Here is a 22,241-nt window from a genome sequence, read left to right on the forward strand (position 1 = left end):
TATTGATTTTTTATGTTTTTATTGAAACTGTTAAAAGCTGAGGGGCTTGCCATGAACGAATTTGATGTATTTGTGATGTTAATTGATAGATTATTAATGTTGGTTGTTAAACAAACTTGTTTTGTTAAGTGGTCTTTGATGAATTTAGGGTTTAGGGACTTATTTGTAAAAATAGTAAAATTTTATGGTAACATTATGAAATGATGATTTAATTGGGCTGGTATGGGTCCCTAAGAAACTTGGCTAGCATGTATGGAGGGTAAAAATAGTATTTTTACAAGTTTCCAGCTTAATGACCGATTTGTGAAAAAGTTTAAATAGGAGGGGTAAATTCATAATTTTATGATAATGTGAATTATGGATTGAATTGACTGTTTGATGTTAATTCAAGTTCATAATTGAATGTAATTATCTATTTAGATCAAGATAAACCACAACCAGACTTAAATTAGGAAAAAGCTAAAGCTTTGGAGTAGACTTCAACTCGGTTATTGCAACCATATTCGTCGAGGTAAGTTCGTATGAAATATAATCTTATTAATGGTAATTTAATTGGTTATTTGTTATATTATATTAGTATAAACGGAATTGGTTATATGAGTATATCAATGCTTTGCTTAAATGACGAATAAATGATCCCATTTGAACCTTAGGAATTCTTAGGATACAAGTGACATGTCATTAGGGATTTCATGGTTCGGGTGTTGGTCTTGAATGTCCTACCGATGGCTGAGGTCCTGCATTTGTTGTGAATTCTCCACAGCTCATGTGAGCACTATTGAAAAGGAAATGTTACGGTTATATGGAAAGGCACACTATGTGTGAGCATTCCCGAGTATCCAATGTAATTCTAGATGGTTCAACGGGTAAGCAAAGGTTGATGGCTAGGTATGTATACAATTGGATATTGATTTATGATCTTATGAAAAGGTTAGTGTGATAAATGATGTGTACACAAAAATCTACTTATGGTATAGTTGATTACATATGTATCATGTAAAAACTTACTCACTTTTGAGTTTGATGGTGCTTATATAGGATTTTACTAAGCATATGATCTTGGTAATGATGTTATGCTTATTTTATAACTTGTGCTTAAGAATGGTAAGTTATGTTTGAGTTTATACGAGCTTACTAAGCACTAGTTGCTTATGTAGTTACTTTCCTTTGTTTCATAGAATATCGAAAGCTCGATCGATTGGAAGCTTGTCGAAGATCTATCACACTATCCAGTAACTACTTCGGTAGTTTTTTAGTTAATTTGGTCAAGGTTATAAATGGCATGTATAGGACCTTTTTATAATTATAGTTCTTGAATGTGTTAATGAACAATTTGGTATGTGTATGTTTTTGGAGTTATGTCTTGTTGATGGGCTTTTAGAGCATTGACAAGTTTAAGTCTTTTGGCCACTGTTAGGTACTTGTAATATATGATCCTTTTTGGTATGTTTGTGATGATTTGTGAATGGTTTTAAGTGATGTCAATTGGTAGTTAAAGGAACTAGGTTTTGTGCTTGAAATGTGGCTATATTGCTTAGTTTTGGTTAATGATGTTTTGGTATAAATGTGGTGCTTTTGAATGGCATATTGGTTAATGAGATAGGTTGTTTGAATTGGTATGTTTAGATGTGTTTGAAAGATGTTTAGGTCTATTGAATGGATGCACAAATGGAGTGGATGATTGGATATGTTTTGGTCTTGAAATAACTTGTTTTTAGGGTCAAATTACAGAGCACACGGCCTGGGGCATGGGCTGTCACATGTTACACGGCCTGGCTATACAATCGTGTGACACTTGTTACTTTTGGTGTAAGTTTCACACGACCTAAGACACGACTATGTGTATCAAGTCAATAAGTTACACGGCCTAGCACATGGCTTGCGACACGGCCGTGTGTCGCAAGTCAGGGAGTTACATAGTCTAGTACACGACCTGTGACACGGTCGTGTGACATAACTCAGTGATTTACACGGTTTGCGATACGGGCTGGGACATAGCCATGTGTCCCTTTGTTCGATTGTTACACGGTCTGGGCTATGTCACATGGCCTAGACACACGACTGTGTGACCCCTGTTTTCAAAATTTCTAACTTTTTCCCAAACTTTTTTATTTGTTTTGAATTAGTCCCGAATTGTTTCTAAACTAATTTGAGGGCCACAAAAGCTTGATTTAAGGCCCAAATGCATTTGTATGCTAGGGTTGTAATGAGTTTTAAGTACTTATTGTTGAATGAAATTATTAATGTGTTTTGATATTAATTGTTTGAATTTGTATTGTAATGCTCTATAACCTTAATCCAACGACAGAGACAAATTATGGGTATTACATTTAGTGATATCAGAGCTACGGTTTAGTTTATTCTAAAACTGAACTTAGCTAGTAAAGAGTATAGAATACAAGACATTTATATAACCTATGATAGTATGATATCTCATGACCTAATTGAATCATGTTTTGCTTATAAATAAAAGATGTCATCCAACTGAGTCTATTTCGATGAGGTTGAAATAATGCACAAGCCTTCGTTGAAGGAGCAGCTAGTAGTGGGCCCGTAGATGAGGACCCGGGAAGCGAGGCGAAAGAAGCTTTCTTTCATATGATGTCCGAGTGGTTCTCTGAGTTCGTTAAAATGAACCCTATGGCTCAACGACCTTCACCCCCTCTCGTACCCTAACATGTCCCCTCTATTCCTCAAGGTTTGGAACAAGTACGTGTAAGCAAGCCTCCAGTTGATAAAATAAGTAAATATGGGGTAGAAGAATTTCGCGTAACCAATATTGGACTATGGCTATAAATTGCCTTAGAAAGGAATAAATCATTAGGAAAAAGAAGTTTAGTAAGGTATTAAGGAAACTTGGATAATAGGGTCATCACTAAGAAGGCATGACACACAAAGTGTGAATTAGTTAAAATACCAGCTACTCTCTAACGTAATGACTAAGGACAAAGGATGGATTAAGGCCTAAAGGTATGTTATGTAAATATGTGTATTCACTTACACACCTCTTTACAATTTTCAAGCATTTATCTGGTTAATTGGAAGGATTGGGACACGTGTCAAATATCCATAGGGACAAAGGCAAAATATCAAGGTAACCCGGGTAAGAAATCGGGAACCTTTCTCTCACTTCTTTAAGAAGTAATTGCAATTTATAAAAAGGGAAAAAACATAGAGAATTCCTCTCATCCTTCAAGATGAGTTGAAGATATAGATCTAGGCTCTAAGCTGCCCCTTGTTAAGGTAAGATCTACAACCTTACATACTAAGCTGTTAAAGGAGTAGCTCGGTTTAGCTGGGTAAAGTAAGTATGGTAAAGGCTTATTTCGAGATTTCTGATGTTCAAAGTGAAAGAAAATGAGTTAAGTGTACATATCTTGGTAAGTTCTCATGTTCTGTCAATTAGGGGTTGTCGATCTACTCGATAGAAGCCCGAATCTAGTGTTTAGAGTTGACAAAGATGCAAGTTAAGTGAATCCCTAAGCCAACTCTTGCAAATGTATTATGCATGTTAGAACCTTCTGTGAAAATAAGCTAAGAATACATGATGTAATGATTCTATGAGAAATGCATGTTTGATGAACTTGCATGAATGATTCGTATGGAATATGGATATAAACAAGTTTGTTGTGAAAGAATTTGTCATGAGTAAGTTAAATGTGAATGAGTTTGTCAAGTATGAGTCTGTATGAAGTGTCTATGTTTGTCTCCGAATTCATCTAAAGGGGTCCGTCAGGACTAAAAACACAAATCTTAGAAAGGAAAAGCCCATGGCACTCTAAAGACCATATAGTGTAAGACCATGGTTGGGCTATGGCATCATATGGAAAAGATTTAAAGGATGGTTGGGTGAGTACTAGACAATAAGGGGTAAACCTCACAATGGTGAGTTTAGGTGGATCCCCATCGTCAAAAACTCCAATTTTCGTCAAAGTGAACCTTTGTAGCTATTTCTGAAAGCATTTCTTTGTAGCTATTTTTGAAAAGATGCCTTTGTGGCTATCTCTTTTAAAAGGAAGCCTTAGTGGTTATCTCTGTTAAAATGAAGCCTTTGTGGCTATCCTTGTTAAAAGGAAGCCTTTGTGGCTATCTCTATTAAAAGGAAGCCTTGTGGCAATCTCTATTAAAAGGACACCTTTGTGGTGAGACTTTGAAAGGAAAGCCTCTGTGGCTATCTTTGGAAAGGAAAGCCTCCGTGGAGAAATCTGAAGAACAACTCTCGTGATGATCATCAGAAGACAACGCCTTTGGCCGAACCCCATATAGTTACAATAGAGAGTGCACTTAATTAAGGAAGATATGAACAAATTCTGAGTTAAGTATTGGGCATAGTCTACCCCGCCTGAAGAAAATGATAACACTAGTGAGTGTGGAAAAACATATTAAGTCTGATAATAAGGTCAAGAAATACCCTAAGGTTGTGCAAAGTAACATATGCAATGTAGAATGAATGAAAAAGGTATTCTAAGGTTTACCTCACTAAGTTCTTATGAACTTACAAAAGTTATTTCTGTTTTCAAGTCTGTAAAGGAATATGCATTGGGAGACGATGCTAGGGCTACGCCAAGGGAGCGGTGCATCAGGTTGTTATGAATACAGAGGAAGTCAAATGGTGTGTCCGAATCTATGCTGAAGTTCATTAAGTAGTATCCCAAAGTATATCCAATAGACTAAGACATAAAGTAGGAAGGTCTGAAATTTTATTGGGTCGAAATAATAACCATACATTGTATTTTTACAAGAAACTCTGTAGCTTTGCACATAACCAAAATGTAAATGTAACCATACAATGTACGCCAATAAGAGATTATGTTACACTCATAGAGAAAGGTTTACATTAATAAACAAGAAAGAAAAATTTTAAGTTACATTTGTAAAAAGAACGTAACACCCAAGATTTGGATTCGGATTTGGTGGATTGGGTCGGGTTGAGGGCGTTACATACTATTACTATCAACTTCTTTGACATCAACTTTGAAACAAGGTGCAATGCTAGATCTAGACTCACCAATAGGCACAAAATCTCATTTGTTGTCTTTACAAATGGTGTTCCTTGAAGTTTCTTGCTCATTCATATCATCGTCGCCAATGATAGCAGTAGAAGAAGACTCCTTAATAGGCTTTGTGTCATACTTACGTAACTCGACTTGTAAGGATTGTTTCTAATAAATAATAGAAGGTTTAACGACATTGGAAACAACATTTTTGTGTGAGTTCTTTTTACAAATATGGCACTATGTCTTGCCCAAGTTTTATTAGTCTCCTCTTCCATACTAAGTCTATGTACCATTATTAGAGGCTAAAATAAAAAAACACTCAAACAAGAAAGTTAGTCAAAGAAATTTAAACCTTACCATTATACACTCACAATAAAAATAAACAACTCTAAGAGGCAAAGAAAAGAAGTTAAGATTTTCTCGCTTGTAACTTTTAAAGCGTAATCAAACTTAATAATATTAAAAAAGATGTGGATCACTTCTAACAAAGTTGACCTAAGGCTCTAAGAAGCCAAAGAAAAACTTGACTCTAAAGGAAGTAAATTGCGTGGAGAAAGAAGAGGCAACTCTTTTTGTACCTATTAACACAAAAAGTGAAAATTTATTAGAATGCATGATAGAATAATAAAATCTAAAAACAAAAGAAAACCTAAGGCTAGAATCAAAGAAAATAAACTACCTAATAGAAAAAACCTGAAAGAATGGAAAACAACTTGAATTTTTTGTCCAATGTGTTCCTGATGTGCTAAAATCACGAAAATTAAATTATAACATTTTTATATGATAAATAAAAAGTTGATTTGGAAGTTTTTAACACAAAATTTCACCCGCAGAATATTATTCAAATTTTCTCACTTGTTCAAATCTTTTTTAGGTTGTTTAAGTAAAACTGGTGAAACAGTTAATTTAGCAAAATGAAACAACTCAAAAGCACCCAAGTTTGATACTAAATGATAAAGGAGAGAGGAAGAAGAATATCATACTCAAGTTGTTCGACTCGATAAAGAAAGATGCAAATTCGACATGAAAAGAATAAACCAAACTGATTTAGGAAAACAAGAAAAAAATAGCTAAAATAAGAAATTTTAGAATAAAAAATAAATATCAAAATAATAAATAAATAAATTATAGAATAAAAAGTGGAAGATGGATCAAATAAACTGATAGATATGACAGATAAATGGATAAGTGTCCAATTGAACTCTTTGAGATATAAACCCAACAAACTCAATTAATAACTTTAATCAACCCTACAAGAAATAATCCTTGGCAAATTGAAAGATGAAGAATGAATTCCCGCGAATCCTTTAAAAAAATTGAGAAGAAAACTACTCTTAAAAATCACAAGAAAGCAATCATACACAAAGAAACTAACTCTTAGAGTTGGAAATTATATTAATGAACAAAAACAATTGTGTCTCTAATGAACAATGAAGGGGGTTTTATATAAACTAGCTAAGTACATTCAAATGAAACTCTCAAGTATACTAAAACTCTAATTAATCTAAACAATTAGTTTTAAACTAAACTTTCTTATTGACTAAGAAATATAAAACTTATAAATAACTTAAAATACTTTTAAAAACTATAAAAAATTTGGAATAAATAAATAATAAAACTTAATAAATACTATATTGGGATCATATATAAAAAAATTAAGCCTAAAGATCAAACCAAATATGATTTAAACTCGAATTAAAAGCTCGAAACTAGTAATTATCGTAATAATCCCGTCTAGAAATTCTATTTGCACAGTCTTCACTAAAATGGTCATAACTTGAGCTTTCGAACTCGAAATCGAGTGATTCAAAGTGTATTTCGAAGATAAGATATAGATATTTGAACACTATGAAGACATATCAACCCAAAAATGTTTGAATCCTATCCAAAAAATTTTGCAAGTCAATTGATTTTTCAAACTTGAAAATTTGTAGCTTTGATGAATGGATTTAATAAATTTCATCCCATCCATGCATGTATCCATGCATGTATCAGAACACTAATACGAAATTGAAACTATCCAAATGTGGCAAATTAATCCAACAAATTACTATTGAAAAAACCAATAGATGCAAATAAAAAATAAAGAAAAAACATACCAAATTTATAAAGTTCAACACATTGCTTATGTCTTCAAATATCAACACCAAATGATAACTTTACTATCAACAAAAAATTTACAAACTAATGTAAACCTTATTTCAAATATTTCCTAATATATATTTAAAAGTAAATTAATAAGTGTGAGATGAAACTAACGGTCAAGGATTGCACTCAATTGAAGGCTTAAGATGTGACACCCCGCTTTGTTAAGCCTTGATATTTGAATATTGCAAAAATTTTGAAACAGGTCCTGAAAAGGTGAGATGTCAGATTCGACTAAGAGTTAAAGTTCATGAGTGTGCCACTGGGCGAAGTCTCTAAAGAGAATAGGTTGGCGTGGTTCTATCCGCCCAAGCGACGCTTTTGGTGGAAAAAGGTAAGGTGGATAGTTAGTTTAGGAGTAATGAGGGAGTTCTAAGAAAGGAACTTAGTGAGTTGTCAAGGAATTTTGAGTGTTAGGGATACCGCCGAAAGGCATTGCACGATAAGTTTGTTTAGCACGATCCTGGTTACGTCCTAACATGTAGTCATGACCAAGCTATGAAATGAAATCACGAATATTTATATGAATATATAGGTGGATTGTCATACACTTTTTCCTTACGGCTGTGAAGCACCCATACGGTAGCTTGATTAGGATTGTAACAAGTGTCAAGTTATCACACGGACAAGGGTTGCATAAATTTGGGTGACCAGGACTAAAAGGAGAGTTTTTTCTTCATTCTCCAATAAGTATTTTTCAGCTTGAGTTTAAAGAAAAACAAAACAGACCTTTTCTATCTCTTCAAAAAAATCCTACTATCTTCATGTTGAAAGAACGGAGAGAAAGTATTCCTTATACTAGAGTAGAAATCCTAAGCTTTATCGATGATTTCTTCATACCAAGGCAGTGGTCGTTGTAATCTTTGAGAAGAACTTAGAACTGGAGCTCAAGCTACTATTAAGGTTAACAGGTGAGTCTTTAAACTGACTCTTACGTGTATGTATTGTAGATACTTCTATGCCAAGTGACCAGAGCTTAAAACTTAAACCAACAAAACATGATAGTATGCCTCTGATAAGAAAAGAAGTATATGCATATATAATATGTCTGAAAGCATGATTGTGTCTGTCATGAACAAGTCACTGCATGAGGGGTCTATGCATGAAGTTTAAGGGGATGCGTTACATGTCTGGAAAGCACGAATGCATCTGTCATGAAGAAGTCTGAAAGGGATAAATCTGTCAAGTATGAGTCTGCATGGTGAGTCTGTGTCTGTTTTCGAAGTCGTTTAAACAGGTCCGTAGGGACTAAAAACACAAATCTCTAAAAGGAAAAGTACATGGAACTTTGAAGACCATATAGTGTAAAACCATGGTTGGGCTATGGCATCATATGGAAAAGATTTAAAGGACAGTTGGGTGAGTACCATACGATGAGGGGCAAACCTTATGACGGTGAGTTTAGACAAATCTCTATCGTCAAAAACACCAATTTCTGTAAAAGTGAGCCTTTGTGGCTGTTTCTATTAAAGAAATACCTTTGTGGCAAATCTCTAATAAGGAATACCTTTGTGGTAATCTGAAAGGAAATGATTTTGTGGCGCAACCTAAAGAAGTGCCTTTGTGACAATTTCCGTAAGAAAACATTTGTGGCGATCTCTATTAAAAGACGTCTTTAGGGCGAGACTCTGGAGGGAAATTTTTTGTAGTTATCTTTGGAAAGGAATGCCTTCATGGTGTAATCTCGTGATGACCATCTAAAGACAATGCCTATGGGTAGAATCTGAATGAATAGCGAACACAGTATCCTGAGAATTGGAAAATATAGATTAGCTCTGAAAGAAAAGTCAATATGAAAGGTTATGGCGAAGTCTATACAATCAATAGGGTCAAAGTTATGAACGAGAAACAAATGATGAAATCCTTGGATAAGGGCTCAGGTAAAAAGAGGGTTCTCTCACTAAGTTCTATCAAACTTACCCCTTTGTGTTTTATGTCTCAAGTAAAGGAGGTGCTAGGAGGGACGACGCTAGGGCTACGCCAAAGGAGTGGTGAAGTGGGCACTCATGCATACGAGTAGGGGTTGCACGGACATGTTCACGTCTGATAGAAAGGTTTCGAACAAGTCTCAGAAATTTGTTTGTAAGCCTTATAGATCGTTTCGGTCAATAAAAAAAGTTAGCAATATTATTTAGAGGTTGAATAAGTGGGACATTATAAGCCAATGTGATGTGTAATTATATTTGTAAGTTCTGTACACGTTGTTCGCCCAAATACAACTTTGATTGGCAGTATTACTAATAAGATGTATTTCTTTGAATATTTATGTGTTTTATGCATGTATAAGTTTGTAATAATAATGTAACACCTAGGATCTAGATCCGATGAATCGGGTCAAGTTGAGGGCATTACATAAGACCTTAATTTATAGTGGGTGAGAGGTGGCATACTTATGTCCCTCTCCATGCGGGATTAAAGAAGCCAAAGTTAACATGGTTGTAATGGCAAGATTTGATGTAAATTTTTCCTAAGTAGATTTTCTCAAGATTTAGTAGTTATCTAGTGGCCTTAGAATTAGGCGAACTCTAACCTAGGCAAACCCATTTTGCTTGGATAGTTGTCTTGGTGGTCTCCTTTTCGGCAAGACGAGTGAAAGGAATTTTAAAGTTTAGTTTGGACGGGTGATGCATTTACTTTTGGTAAGGTTAAAAATAACGATGGCGGTGATATGGGAATTGAAAATGATCATTAAGGACATTAGACTAAAAAATATATAAGGAAAATTTGAAATTTTCTAATATTATTAAACTATTAAATATATTATATTATAATTTCATTAATAAAATAATATTATGTATAACATTTTTTGTTTTTATTATTGATGCAATTATGTATGATTTATTTAATTAATTGTAAAAAATTAATTATTTTATTTTATAATAATTTTAAATTATTTATTGTGTCAAATTTAAACTTCACAGCTTTTAAAAGTTAAGACTATAGTTTTATCCAAAATGAATAAATAAATTAATAATCCTTACATATATTTCAGGAAAAATCTTTTATCTTTTAAAATAAATTTCCTAAAATCTATAAGTTTTAATTATATTCATATAATTGCTTATATAAAATTATTTTATTTTATTTTCAAATTTTAAAAAAATGGTAATCTAATTGTATAAAAAGGGGGGAAAGAGTGTTGCTTAAAAGAAAAGGCAAGGGAAAGAATGAAAATTGAATTGTTAAATGCAATTTTAAATCTCCACTAGCCCTTAAAGTAGCAATGGGAAAAATGAATTGCGGTATAATGAGATTTTTCCACCGTTGTTATCCAAATGATGGAGAGAGCTTGTAACACCTAGCTTTGGCGGGTCCTGAATTTGGAGTGTAAGCCAAAAGAAATTAAGTGCCACAGACTTATTCGCCAAATTGATGCTCTTGGCATATACATTGGGCAAATAGTTGGTGTTGGTGTGGTAGGTAAGAATTGTTATCTGAAGGTGTGTACATATGAAGAAGAATTTCGATAAAAGCATCGAGAGTTTTTGGAGATGGGTATGGCCAAAGGAACAGTACGTCAAGTTTGCTTAGTTACTGTGTTGATCAAGTTCTACCAACATGGTCAGGAGCGAATGAAGAAATGGACTAAAAATATATTAAAAGATAGATTCTTGCATATGCTTCTATACAATTGTAAACCCTTTATTGGGAAGATTAAAATGGATCGTGACACATGTGTGGTCCCCGTTTGAGAGCGTGAAATTTTATATATTGATAAGGGCTTGAGAAGGAAAAAGAAGGAGTTATCTTCTTCCTTCTATTATAACATACTAGGATTGATTTGCCTTGGATCTGAGGATTGATCTTCCTTGTTAAGCTGAAACTAAGGATCAGAGTTCTAAAAGAATGTTATTTCACATCCTGGGTAAGTACTATGGTTTTTGCATGTTAACTTTTGTAATGATAAGTTATTAAGAGGGTGAACAGGAAAATGGTAAAATAAAGCTTTGCATGAGGGTTTTCTGGGTATGAGATGATGATAAAGATAATATGAATAAGTTTTAATGGTATTCTTATGCCTTGCAAGCAGTGGATTGCTAAGGTTTTTGGATGGATGTTGAGATCCAGAAATTAAGTTGTTGTTCGTGAGTGTCAGGTGAGTCTCAAAGCCGACCCTTGCATGCATAGTATTATTCGAGATATTTTGGTAGAGAGTAGTCACACACTACGATTCTAAAGTTAGGAAAGTATGATAGGAAGTTGATGTTGTGGTATGGGCAATAAACGAGTCTTGCATGGTCAGTCTGTGTGGTATCTGATAAGTTGGTATGTGATAAATGTTCTAATAATAAAATAAAGTTGCCTGAATGATTCTAGAATGTATAAGATTATCTAAAAGGAAATAAGTTAAGCCTTAAATGGGGTCAATGCTTGAAGGTCGGTTAAGTGAGTCTAAGTCTGTTCACCACAGTGAAGTCATCTAAAGGAGTCTGTCGGGACTTTAAACATGATTCTCTGAAAGGAAAAGTCTATGGCACCATATCGTGTAAGACCGTAGCTGGTGGGCTATGGCATCATATGGAAAGAATTAAAGGAAGGTTATTACCTAATGAGGTTCTCTACGTGACCCAAGATGATGAGGGGCAAACCTCACATAAAATGATTTTAGGCAAATCCCTATTGTGAACATGCCAGAGAAATGGAAGCCTTTATGGCAATTTATGAAATGGAAGCCTTTGTGTCTATCTATGAAAAGGGGAGCTTTTGTGGCTATCTATGGAAATGAAGCTTTTATGGTGATATATGAAAAGGGAAGCCTTTGTGGTGATTTGTGAAAAGGGAACCCTTTGTGGCAATCTATGAAATGGAAGCCTATATGGCGGATTACGAAATGAAAGCCCTCTTAACAATAATCTAAATGAAATGCCTCCGTGGCAAACTCTGAAGAAGATGCTAACGTGACGTGCTCTGAAGTAATGGTACTCATAACAAACTCGAAAAGGAAATGCTTGGCATGTAAGGATGAGACTTTTAGTGGCAGACTCTGTATCAAATGGTTTGGCACGGCCAACACAGTTCGCAAGTGCAAGTGGATATAATGAGCAAAAATGGGACTTTTGAGGAGGATTCGAATAGAATAATTGAAAGAGGTATCTACCATATGTATACGTGATCAATCATGAATTATCAAAGGAACGAAGACTTAGGGCATGTATGCAAGAATAATAGTGGTTGTCTATATGGACCTCTAGAAAGGAAATGGGCAAGGAATTGTGAAAGTTCATAAAGAGGAACGTGAATGATGTATTAAAGATGATAAGGGTAAGACATGATCTCCGAGTAGGTTATGACAACTATGGTATGAGGAATGGAACTCTAGAAATGTATTCGCCAAGAGATAAACTGAAAGATAAGCAATAAATATGGCTATCTGAAATTCCAGATGCAATGTGCAAACATGAACCAGGTAATTGGTGTTTATCTCACTACCTCAGTGTATATTGTTACAAGTAAGCTAGGATGGGTCTATGCAAGGAGGGGCGATGCTAGAACTATGCCAAGGGAGTGGGCGTACTGGGCTATTATGCATACAAAACAAGTTGGTAGCAAAAATGCAGTTAATAGTTTTGCACAAAAGTCTATGTTTTGGAATGTTGTAAATAAGTTGTGAGATTAGTCAGAATTTCCTTGTGACTAATTTATCCAGTACTACAATTATTATTATTTGATGTATAATCACCTATGTTTTAGTTCAGGCAGTATGTAAGTAAGTTGTATTCATTGAACTTTGTACAAGTAGATTGAGCCTACATTTGGATTAGAGTGGTAACACCCGAGATTCAAATCCAATTTATCAGATCGAATTTGAGGCGTTACAGAGTTGCGATTGCACGATTAACCATGCAAATCTCACTGAAACGTTAGGTTCGATAAAATCCAAAAATAGCCTTAGTGAGGTGAGCTGTATGCGGAGGACCTTTAGGAGAGGCGAGATTATTACTTGTTATGTATAATAATATTAATATAAAATATCTAATTTAAACAAATATCAATTCAATTAGTGAAATTTAAAAAGGTTAAAATGTGAAATAGAAAATATGTGATTATTCTTATATTTATTTTTTTAAAATTAAAAATCTAACTTTAAATTAAAAATACTTATCTTTAACCTTAAATTATTTTTAATATATAGTTTTGAACAATGGTTTTTTAAATCAGATCAATTGTCAAACTTTCAGGCCACCGGTTTATCGGTTCAACTGGTTCGATCGATCCAGTTAATTCGATTAAAAATTATTAAAAACTCAAAAATAAAAAAAATTAGATTAGGTTCAACCAATTTTTTAATCGATTCAACCGATTTTTGATCTAACCGATTTAAAGATATTTTTTAGACCATTTCCTGATCTGATCGCCCGATCCAATCTGTTTTAAACAAAATTGATTTATATTACTATACGATTTTAATTGGCAGTCTATCATGTAATTGATAAAAACACAAAAGAAAAGCTGTGGAGTTGAATCTAATTTATAAAAGTGGGTGAAGAGATTCGAGCCCTCTCAAAACTTTTAAGAAATTCTGTTTCTCACCTAACTCAAAACTTTTAAGTAATTGAAATTAATTATTTAACTAATTAAGGCCTAACCCCCCCCCCCCCACTACAAATACCCTCTTTTCTTTGCATCACTCTCCATTCTCCTGCCTACTTACCTTGTTTTCTTCCATCTTTGAAATACAACCCTAAATAATCTCAAGCCATGAATCCCACACTGGCCACGTTATCATCACCATCCCTCTCTTTTCTTCCCTTGAAACCACTTTCTTCCCCTTCATTCCTCACTTTTCCTTCGCCCAAACCCCTCAGGCTTAGGGTTTCTTCTGCAAATTTTGATGCCATTCCCGTTTCTAAACCTAACAACAATGGCCAATCCCTCTCTCAAAAGCTTCAATCATTTGCCAAAACCGCTGTTTTGGTCGGTGCCACAAGTTTGATGATCGGGAAATTCTCCAACTTCCCTGCCAAAGCCGATTCTCTACCAGCAATGACTGAACAAGAACCTGCAGTTCTCCAAGAAAACGAACAAGTGAAAACCCAAAGCCCAAAAGAAACTTCACCGTTGTCTGAGTTTCTGGGATCTAATGACGAAGCCATTGCGGCATTACAGTCGCTTTTGCAACAGAAGCTCGAAAACGGCGAAGACGAAGAAGCGCTGAGTATCTTGAACCGATTGGTTTCTGCACAACCAGATTTTATTGATTGGAAATTCTTGTTAGGGAGGCTGTTGGGGGAAATGGGTCAAACGGAGAATGCACGTAAAGTGTTTGAGGAAATTCTTCAGTCGAATCCGTTCTCTTTCGAAGCTTTGTTCGAGAATGCGTTGTTGATGGACCGTTGTGGGGAAGGCGAAGCCGTGATCAAGAGGTTAGAAGAGGCTTTAGCCAGGGCCCAAGAAGAGAAGAAAGTCAAAGAAGCTAGGGATGTTCGATTCATAATGGCGCAGATACAGTTCTTGCAAAAGAACGTGGACGAATCTTTGATGAGTTACCAGGAATTGGCCAAAGAAGATCCAACTGATTTTAGGCCGTATTTTTGTCAAGGTATCATATATAGCTTGCTTGATAGGAATGCTGAAGCTAAAGAACAGTTCGCAAAGTATAAGGAGCTTTCACCAAAGAAGTTTGAGGTGGATGGATACTTAAGGACATCTTTATCGAGAATGAAACTGTTTGGGACCAGTGAGGAGAATTGAGTTTTGGGGGTTTCCCATATTTTCTGGCATTCAGGTGGGTATACAGTTCCTGGGGGTATTTCCCTTTTTTCTAAAAACTTCTCCAGTAGTGTTTCATTTAGGCCTTTAAAACCTTGTTGAAAAAGGTCCAAGTGATATTGGAACTTCTTTGCAAGTGTCAGAGGATACTTAACAGAAATAAAGAGATGAAACCTTTTTTTTATTAAAGGAATTAGTTGTTTTGGCAGTTTTAGGCTTCAATGATATTCTCAAGTTGCTTGGTTTTACTATTATTTCTTGTTTTTTGGTCTCTTTAATTGGAACAGATGGTTAGCATTATTGTCATTTGTTTAGGCTTTATATAATAGATTATTTACATAATGGTATTAGGGTAAAGGTTTCTTGCTTTTGTTTAAGGCAATAAAATTGAGAATCTACTGAGAGGTTGCAGTTCAAAAAGTACATTTTAAACCCAATTCAGAAAATTGATTTCGCCCCATACCAGAAGTTCTACCATAACTTTCAACTAATAAAAGATCAAGCAAAAGTATGTTATATGCAACCACTGTGAATATAGATAGGTGATATGCCCTCTAGAATTTCAGGAATGCTTATCTACTCTGGTTTTTGGCCTCCACTCTTGTTTTTTCTTAGAATTATTGTTCCCTTGGGGTTTCGAATTGACAGTGACTTTTGAAGCTGGCTTCTTGCCCTTACTACTTTTCTCACCCTTACAACTTCTCTCTTCCACGTCACAGTGGTCACCAGTTTCATCAGATGCATGATTTTCATGATTCTCCAAAAAGTATAGCTGCCATAGAAAGGGCACCATTGTAGACCACCCTGAAGCAGCTCCTCGCAAACAGCACCAATTATAGGAATGCTGCTTTCAAGTTTCAGTTTATTGGAAAAGAAATGGAGAAAGCAGCAGGGACTTTTCACTAATCATGTGTAAATTGACATCTTTCAACTACATATGGGACAAACATTGAATGAAATTGACCTTGGTTCTAGTTGACTATGGAGTCGCTTCATTAAATCAAACATGTTGATTGCGTCCCTTGAAAAGTTGTCTTCTTGATCTGCAGGTTTCTTCTGCAAACATTCTTTTATACCAGCACCTATGATGAAAACAAATTTTCCTAAATATACCTACAAAATACAGCAAATAGTGAATGATAAAACAAGCTAAAATAACAATAAGCATGTTCTGAACAATGAAACAATACTAGGCATATAAAATACATGGAAAACAGTAAGACATTGGAACTCTTCTAAACATTACCCTCAATTTCGAAACATACGAGATAATGGTCCTTTGATCTTTGGTACTATCCACTGCCTGTAATGCTTGAACAAGTTCCCAAAAATGACCATGGTTAAACTGCAGATCACTGCCATTTTGATTCTGCATATTCAAGTCTTGATCTGACAGAGAAACTGAGCTTGAAGATGGAACAACCTCTGAGCTCGTCTCTTCATCGTAAGTGGCTGGAGGAAATACTTCACCAGAGAAACCTACGGTTTGATATTGATTGCTTCCGGCTTTCAACTTTGCAACTTTTGCTGCCTCCCAACAACTTCCCTGATTCTTCCTCTAAAGATTAGTCCTCAAAACGAATTAAGGACTGCTGCCTCCAATAAGTTCCCTCATTCTTCTTTGATTTCTGGGTCTGCGTAGATTTCACCTTCCCAAATGACTTTCTAAAGTTATCACTGAAACGAACCTGAGGTCATGGTAAATAAAAAGAATATAATTTACCATTTAATATAAAATGCACATTGCATCTCATGCACAGTTATCTTTGATAACAAAGTTTCATGTTGAACGTACAAAATTCACCCAGGAATTCATGGAAAGTTGGAAACAAAAGTAACTTTGATACAACAAGTAGAATGACAGCTAGTTTTAATCAGTATAGAAGTTACAATCTGATTAAATAAGTCATCAAGCTGACCAAAATCTTTCTTGGCATCTAAAATAGCTTTAGCCAATTCCCTATCTCCATCAGAATTAAAGAAACAATGTCGGACCTTTGCACCACGAACTAACCCTGCTAAACAGATTCACGTTTGGCCGGTGTTGTTCCATCCCCCAAAACCCAGAAATATATTGCAACTTATCACAGAATTGCAAAAACTACCAAGACATGAAAAAGGCTAATCCAAGGAAATACCTAACCCTTGTAAGAGCAACATTAGCTCTTTGGTAATTGGATACGAAACCAATTGCTCCCGAACTATTGGATCTCACGGTTGATATTATTATAATATCTTCCTCACCACCCTGGAACCCATCAACTGACTTCACCTTCACTGCAAAGCCATCAGTTTTCTCATACTTCCTACCAAGTTTCTTCTGAATTGCAACAACCTGAGAAGCATAGGGAGATATTATGCCAATGCTGAGCCTCTTTCTTGAGCCCTTCCAAGCCGTAAGCAAAAGCAACAAAAATTCAAAAGGGCATATGCCAGTAAACTAAATATCCACATACAATAAAAAGACTCATGGTAATTACCTTTGAACAGAGTTTGCACCAACCTCTCCAAGACGGCTACCTCAACCATATTTTTATGGCTACACCAAGAACCATCCTCTTCTTCTCTTCCACAGACATTTATAAAGGAGAAGGGACCAAACATAGGCCATGGAAGATAATGTCTTTCATAACTCTTATGCTTAACATCAGCTGCATCCAAGATATTGTTATTATAGAAACATGCATTTAGGAGGCAACTGATCAACGGATGCATTCTGTACTGAATATCCAGTGGGTGCTTTGAATGTCCCAAAGTAGTCAACCTTGGAAATAAACTTCTTCCAAAGCCAGCTTCATTAGAAACCTATAACAAAAATATACAAATTAATGGTAGAATTGCAAAGGAACCTTGGAGATAAATGAAGACTGCAAACCAAGTATAATTTACATACATTGCTTTGAACTGTAGCCTGCAATTGCCATTCATCACCAATAAGAATCGAATGTGCTAACCCTGGCAGTTGCAAGGGTATGGTCGATTCACATTCTTTCAACTGCGCTGCTTCATCGATTACCAACACACTTAAGGGCTTCATTTTAACTTTATAGAGTTTATAAGAACTGCATTCACTGCAAACGAGTAAAGAAGCTGCTTGGAAGCAGAACCGTGCTAAGGATTTGTCATTCCTTGCATGTGGCAGTTTAAGTTCACTAAGAGAATCACACAGGGCATTTCAGAACTGAAAGACACTAACTTCTTACTGAGCACAACAAACGTGCAGGATCACAAAGACTTTGGGGAAGCAATTTATCATCGTTTGAGTGTAAAAAGAGATCCTCCACTTCTTCAGAAGATATACCACTAAAAAACAGGCATGTTTCTAATGAATTGAGCAGGCCTAAAAGAGTTTCAAGGTCTTGGTACTTATGCCCCTGAAAGTAGGTTTTGGATATACAAGTGTATAAAATTGACACACACCTCAGTGGTAATGCTGTAGGGGCAAATCTTTCTCTTGCATATTCAAGGAATGTTTTGAGTCTCCCTTCTTACAGTCAGTCTCACTGCCAGATTCTTTCCTCCGGTTTTCATGTTCACTACCATGTGTCCTCCTTTTGATGGCTTCATTTTCCCAGAAAATACGGTACTGAGAGACACAATCTTCAAGAAATGTTATCATTGGAGTAAAACGGTGCCGCCAACCTAGAGGCCCAAAGCACTCTCTAAGCCTTTTTACACGATAATCTAGAAATATTTCTTCGGTCTCAGAATCAACTATAAGACTCTCGTTACTCCCGAATAAGAGGATGTCTCCCACTGAACAAAACTGATCATCAGCTACAGAGCATGTTTTGTTGGCTTCTATTACCAGCTTTAACACACGTGCAGCTACTTTTGTAATTGCAATATTTGTTGGAGCACAACTGAATGTCCTATATTTCACTCTCAACAGTGCAAACAGCAGCACGCTTACAGTTTTAGTTTTCCCAATTCCTGGGGGGACCCAAATAAGTTCCACCTGAGACTTGGGGTTGCACTGCATTTTGTTGAGACAAGCCAACACTGACTTCTTTTTAGATTCATTCATTTTAGATAGAAAACTTGTCAGAAAAACATCATTCCAGTTTGCACCAACCTCTGAAGAACAAAGACTGCATCTTTCAGCTCCCCGCATACAACATGAAATTTGATAAAATTTCTCAAATATTGTCCTCAAGTAATAACAATAAATTTTATGGAAAAGGAAGGGTTATACAAACATGAAAAATGAATAGAAAAAGTGAAATGCAAGACTCATGGTACATTAATCGCGTTGGACACACGCAATGTCTCAAGTTAACACAAAGAATGAACATATTGCATGATGCATAGTAAGGATGGCCACTTGCATCATAAGTAACCACTAACGATGAAAAGCAATACCAAATTATCCAGTATAACGTCACATTCACAGAAGCAAATATCAAACATTGATGTCATTTGATTCCATACCATTTGATCAGTGCACAAAACTTCTTTAATAAACTTCAAGTTTCTCTTCTTTTGCAGTGCATTCCACATTCGGGTGTTTGTGGTTACGTTTGTCAGGTGAACAACAAATGGTGATTTCTGCATTTCATCTTTAGAAACAATGTCTTGCGATGCTTTCACTCTGAAGGAAGTGGCTGAGCTATTATCATCATTGTTGTCCTTGCCAAATCTTGTGACAAGGGAAAAAGTCCAGGTTCTACTTCTGTATATACTTTGTAAATCAGAAGTGGTTTGGGGTTTCACATCTGCTATCACGAAAACATCTCCAGGCAATGTTTTGTATAATTTCTTCCGATGATCTTTGTTTTTCCAGTAATCAACATCCACATCATAATACAATGTTCCATGTGACGTATACACATTAAGGTATGTCAATACGACCCAAAATATTGTTTCATTGACTGAAATGAAACTGGAATCCTTTTCAACTGTTGCAATTGAGATCAAATGAATCCAAAACAGTCAGCATACTCGGGGTTGAGAGAGAAGAAAAAGTTAAAATGGTTTAAACCTTTGATTCAGACAAACATTTTGGCAGACTAGTCCTATAACAAAATCTCTTGTATCTTTTACCATGGCGTAAAAGCAAGAAATACATAAGATAGAATACAGAATAATGAGGAGAAAAAAACACTCACAATCCATAGAAGAAAGAATATTCCAAAAAACTACTACAGCTATTTTTCTCTTTATATATAAGAGCAAACGTTTCAACTTCCTTAATAAGTGTATATACCAAAAGTTGCAAATAAAGTTTGATAAAGAAAAGGAACTTCTCCAACAAAGCCACAGTTCATAGCGGCAAGGTTGTGCTAAATCAGCATCAGAGGCCAGAGTTTAAACCTATGCAACCCATCCACTTTTCTCATATTTGCACTGATAAAAGAATATGAAAAAGAAAATAGACATCAAAGATTCAATGATGATGGAGAAGAAAGCAAGCACACCTGATCCTTGTAAAGATTGTCATTCAATGTCTTCAAGAGACCATTGAAACACAGTATCAATGAAACCCTTGTTTTTTTTTACTTCCCATTCTTTTCCTCTGAATATCTGCAGTTAGAAACTCGTTTCAGTTGCCACCCTTTAAAAGAAACCCACAAAAACCAAAATAAAGAACTGTAGGGTACCTTAGGTCCTAAGAAAGAAGAGTATACTAAATATGAAAGCAAATATAAAACAGTGGCAGGAATCTGTCGTACAAGCACTCACATACTTTATCAAGGCCTAGGCTTTAAAACACTTTGATAGCCTTTTGCACTGAAATGCTTTGTTCAGTATGGCAATGAAGAGACCTAAAGAAAAGGAGAATAAAACATCATCATCATCATAAATCTTCTCAAGTCCCAACTTTTAGTAGCTATAAAATCTCTTTTAATTCTATTGACTTTTTTTTTATTAAATATTGAAATTAATAAATTTTCTTGAATTAGACAATTATTTTTATATTGGACTTGAAGTTTTCATTTAAATTAAATTTTAAACTTAATAATTATTCTTGTATTAGAGTTTAAATGTTTTTGTTGTCCAACTTAATCCTTAAAATTCTAGAAGTCACGTCCAAACGGGAAAATAATTATAAATTTAGACTCTAATACGAGAATAATTACCAAATATAAAAATTGATTTGAATAAAGAAAACTCAAACCTCAATATCAAAATAATTATCTAATTCAAGTTCTAGTATGAAAATAATTGTAAAATGTCTAATTTGAAAGGAAATTGAACTCAACGCGAAAAGATTGTATTTCCTTTTTGTTTTAAAGGTAAATCATTTTCTATTTTTCAGTTCTGATCTGACGTTTTTCTTGGAATATGTTTAATATTTATTGCAAAACACTGAATATTTTACTTAAAATATTGCATATTGCCAAAAAGAAAAAAAAAAAAAAAGAAGGATTGCATTTGGTCAATATCTGTTCTTATACTCTTATTTGATATTATTAATTTTTTATTGCGGAAACTCAGTATTAGGTTTGCTTATAATTCTAATGATATTCTTTTTTATTAAAAGAAAATCTAATGATATTAGTGATTAAAGATTTATTAATTACTTTAATAATTGATTTTAATATATCTAAAATATTTTAAATTTCACTAATTTTTCTCACTGAATTTAAAACTTTTATTAGTTTCGTTTTAGAAATAATTTCTTTATATTTTATATAGCTTCTTACATGCATTAAAATATTAATGTCAAATTTATATATATGAAAATTTTATGGTCCTATTTGGCAATTGGCTAATTACTGATTACGTGGTTGGTTTGATTAATCGATTCTATTAACTGATTTGACCAATTGATTCTATTAACTGCTTATTTAATAGTGTTTGGTAAAACTTAGTGATAAATGAAAGTTGATATGTAAAATGATAAATAAGGGCATGTCACATTTTATTGTTAAGCATTTATTTGTTTATAATATTTTAATTTTATTGGGTGAAATTATTGAAATAAAACACTATTACTAAGGAGTTAAAACATCCATTATGGAAATTAATTAGTGAATATTTTGAAAATTTAAATAAACAAATTTCTTAAGTTCTTTATTTGCAAATATTAACCTTGTGGAAATTGATAAATATTAATAGTGTATCAATATAATTGTAAACTATATTATTAATGATAATTATGTCATGCTCTTAGTATGTAAATTAATGATAATATGTCACACTTTGGATAAATTTATCAAGTAGCATATTTCAATTAATATAAAGTTGTATAAGAAATCTTTTTACACAAGTAAATTGAAAATAAATTAAGAGTACATAAATATTCAAGAAATAGATACATGTGGCAAATGGAGCAATTTTTTAGCAAGCATGTCGCAAAAGGAGTAAATTTTTAGCAAACATGGTCAGATATATCATTCCACGTATCTCATTCCTAATCAGTTGTGAAAAAAGTTGTTCATCCCA

General features: G+C 34.4%; 2 protein-coding genes across 2 annotated transcripts; one reads left to right on the forward strand and one right to left on the reverse strand.

Annotated features, from left to right (window-relative positions):
- Positions 1 to 13,756: 13,756 nt before the first annotated feature.
- On the forward strand, positions 13,757 to 15,831 carry LOC105785586 (protein SLOW GREEN 1, chloroplastic). Its single transcript, XM_012611697.2, has 2 exons — positions 13,757 to 14,868; positions 15,572 to 15,831. Exon 1 carries the CDS (start codon positions 13,842 to 13,844, stop codon positions 14,832 to 14,834), a length of 993 nt encoding a protein of 330 aa, XP_012467151.1. The 5' UTR covers positions 13,757 to 13,841; the 3' UTR covers positions 14,835 to 14,868; positions 15,572 to 15,831.
- Positions 15,827 to 20,368, reverse strand: LOC105786965 (helicase sen1-like). The gene is made up of 6 exons (XM_052634768.1): positions 18,280 to 20,368; positions 17,746 to 18,027; positions 17,320 to 17,657; positions 16,991 to 17,230; positions 16,099 to 16,540; positions 15,827 to 15,965 (listed from the first exon to the last, which is right to left on the reverse strand). The coding sequence occupies exons 1-5, from the start codon at positions 18,964 to 18,966 to the stop codon at positions 16,498 to 16,500; spliced, it is 1,590 nt and encodes a 529-aa protein (XP_052490728.1). The 5' UTR covers positions 18,967 to 20,368; the 3' UTR covers positions 15,827 to 15,965; positions 16,099 to 16,497.
- Between the last annotated feature and the right edge of the window lie 1,873 nt (positions 20,369 to 22,241).

The sequence above is a fragment of the Gossypium raimondii genome, chromosome 1 (genome assembly GCF_025698545.1).
Source record: "Gossypium raimondii isolate GPD5lz chromosome 1, ASM2569854v1, whole genome shotgun sequence".
Classification (NCBI taxonomy): domain Eukaryota; kingdom Viridiplantae; phylum Streptophyta; class Magnoliopsida; order Malvales; family Malvaceae; genus Gossypium; species Gossypium raimondii.

Coding starts and splice junctions, on each gene's coding strand:
- LOC105785586 (XM_012611697.2), top strand. CDS start 13,842: ATGAATCCCACACTGGCCACGTTATCATCACCATCCCTCTCTTTTCTT.
- LOC105786965 (XM_052634768.1), bottom strand. CDS start 18,966: ATGCGGGGAGCTGAAAGATGCAGTCTTTGTTCTTCAGAGGTTGGTGCA. Junction 18,028..18,279: donor ATTTGCCCCTACAGCATTAC/CACTGAGGTGTG, acceptor TTTCAGTTCTGA/AATGCCCTGTGTGATTCTCT. Junction 17,231..17,319: donor TTCAAAGGTAATTACCATGA/GTCTTTTTATTG, acceptor GAAGGGCTCAAG/AAAGAGGCTCAGCATTGGCA.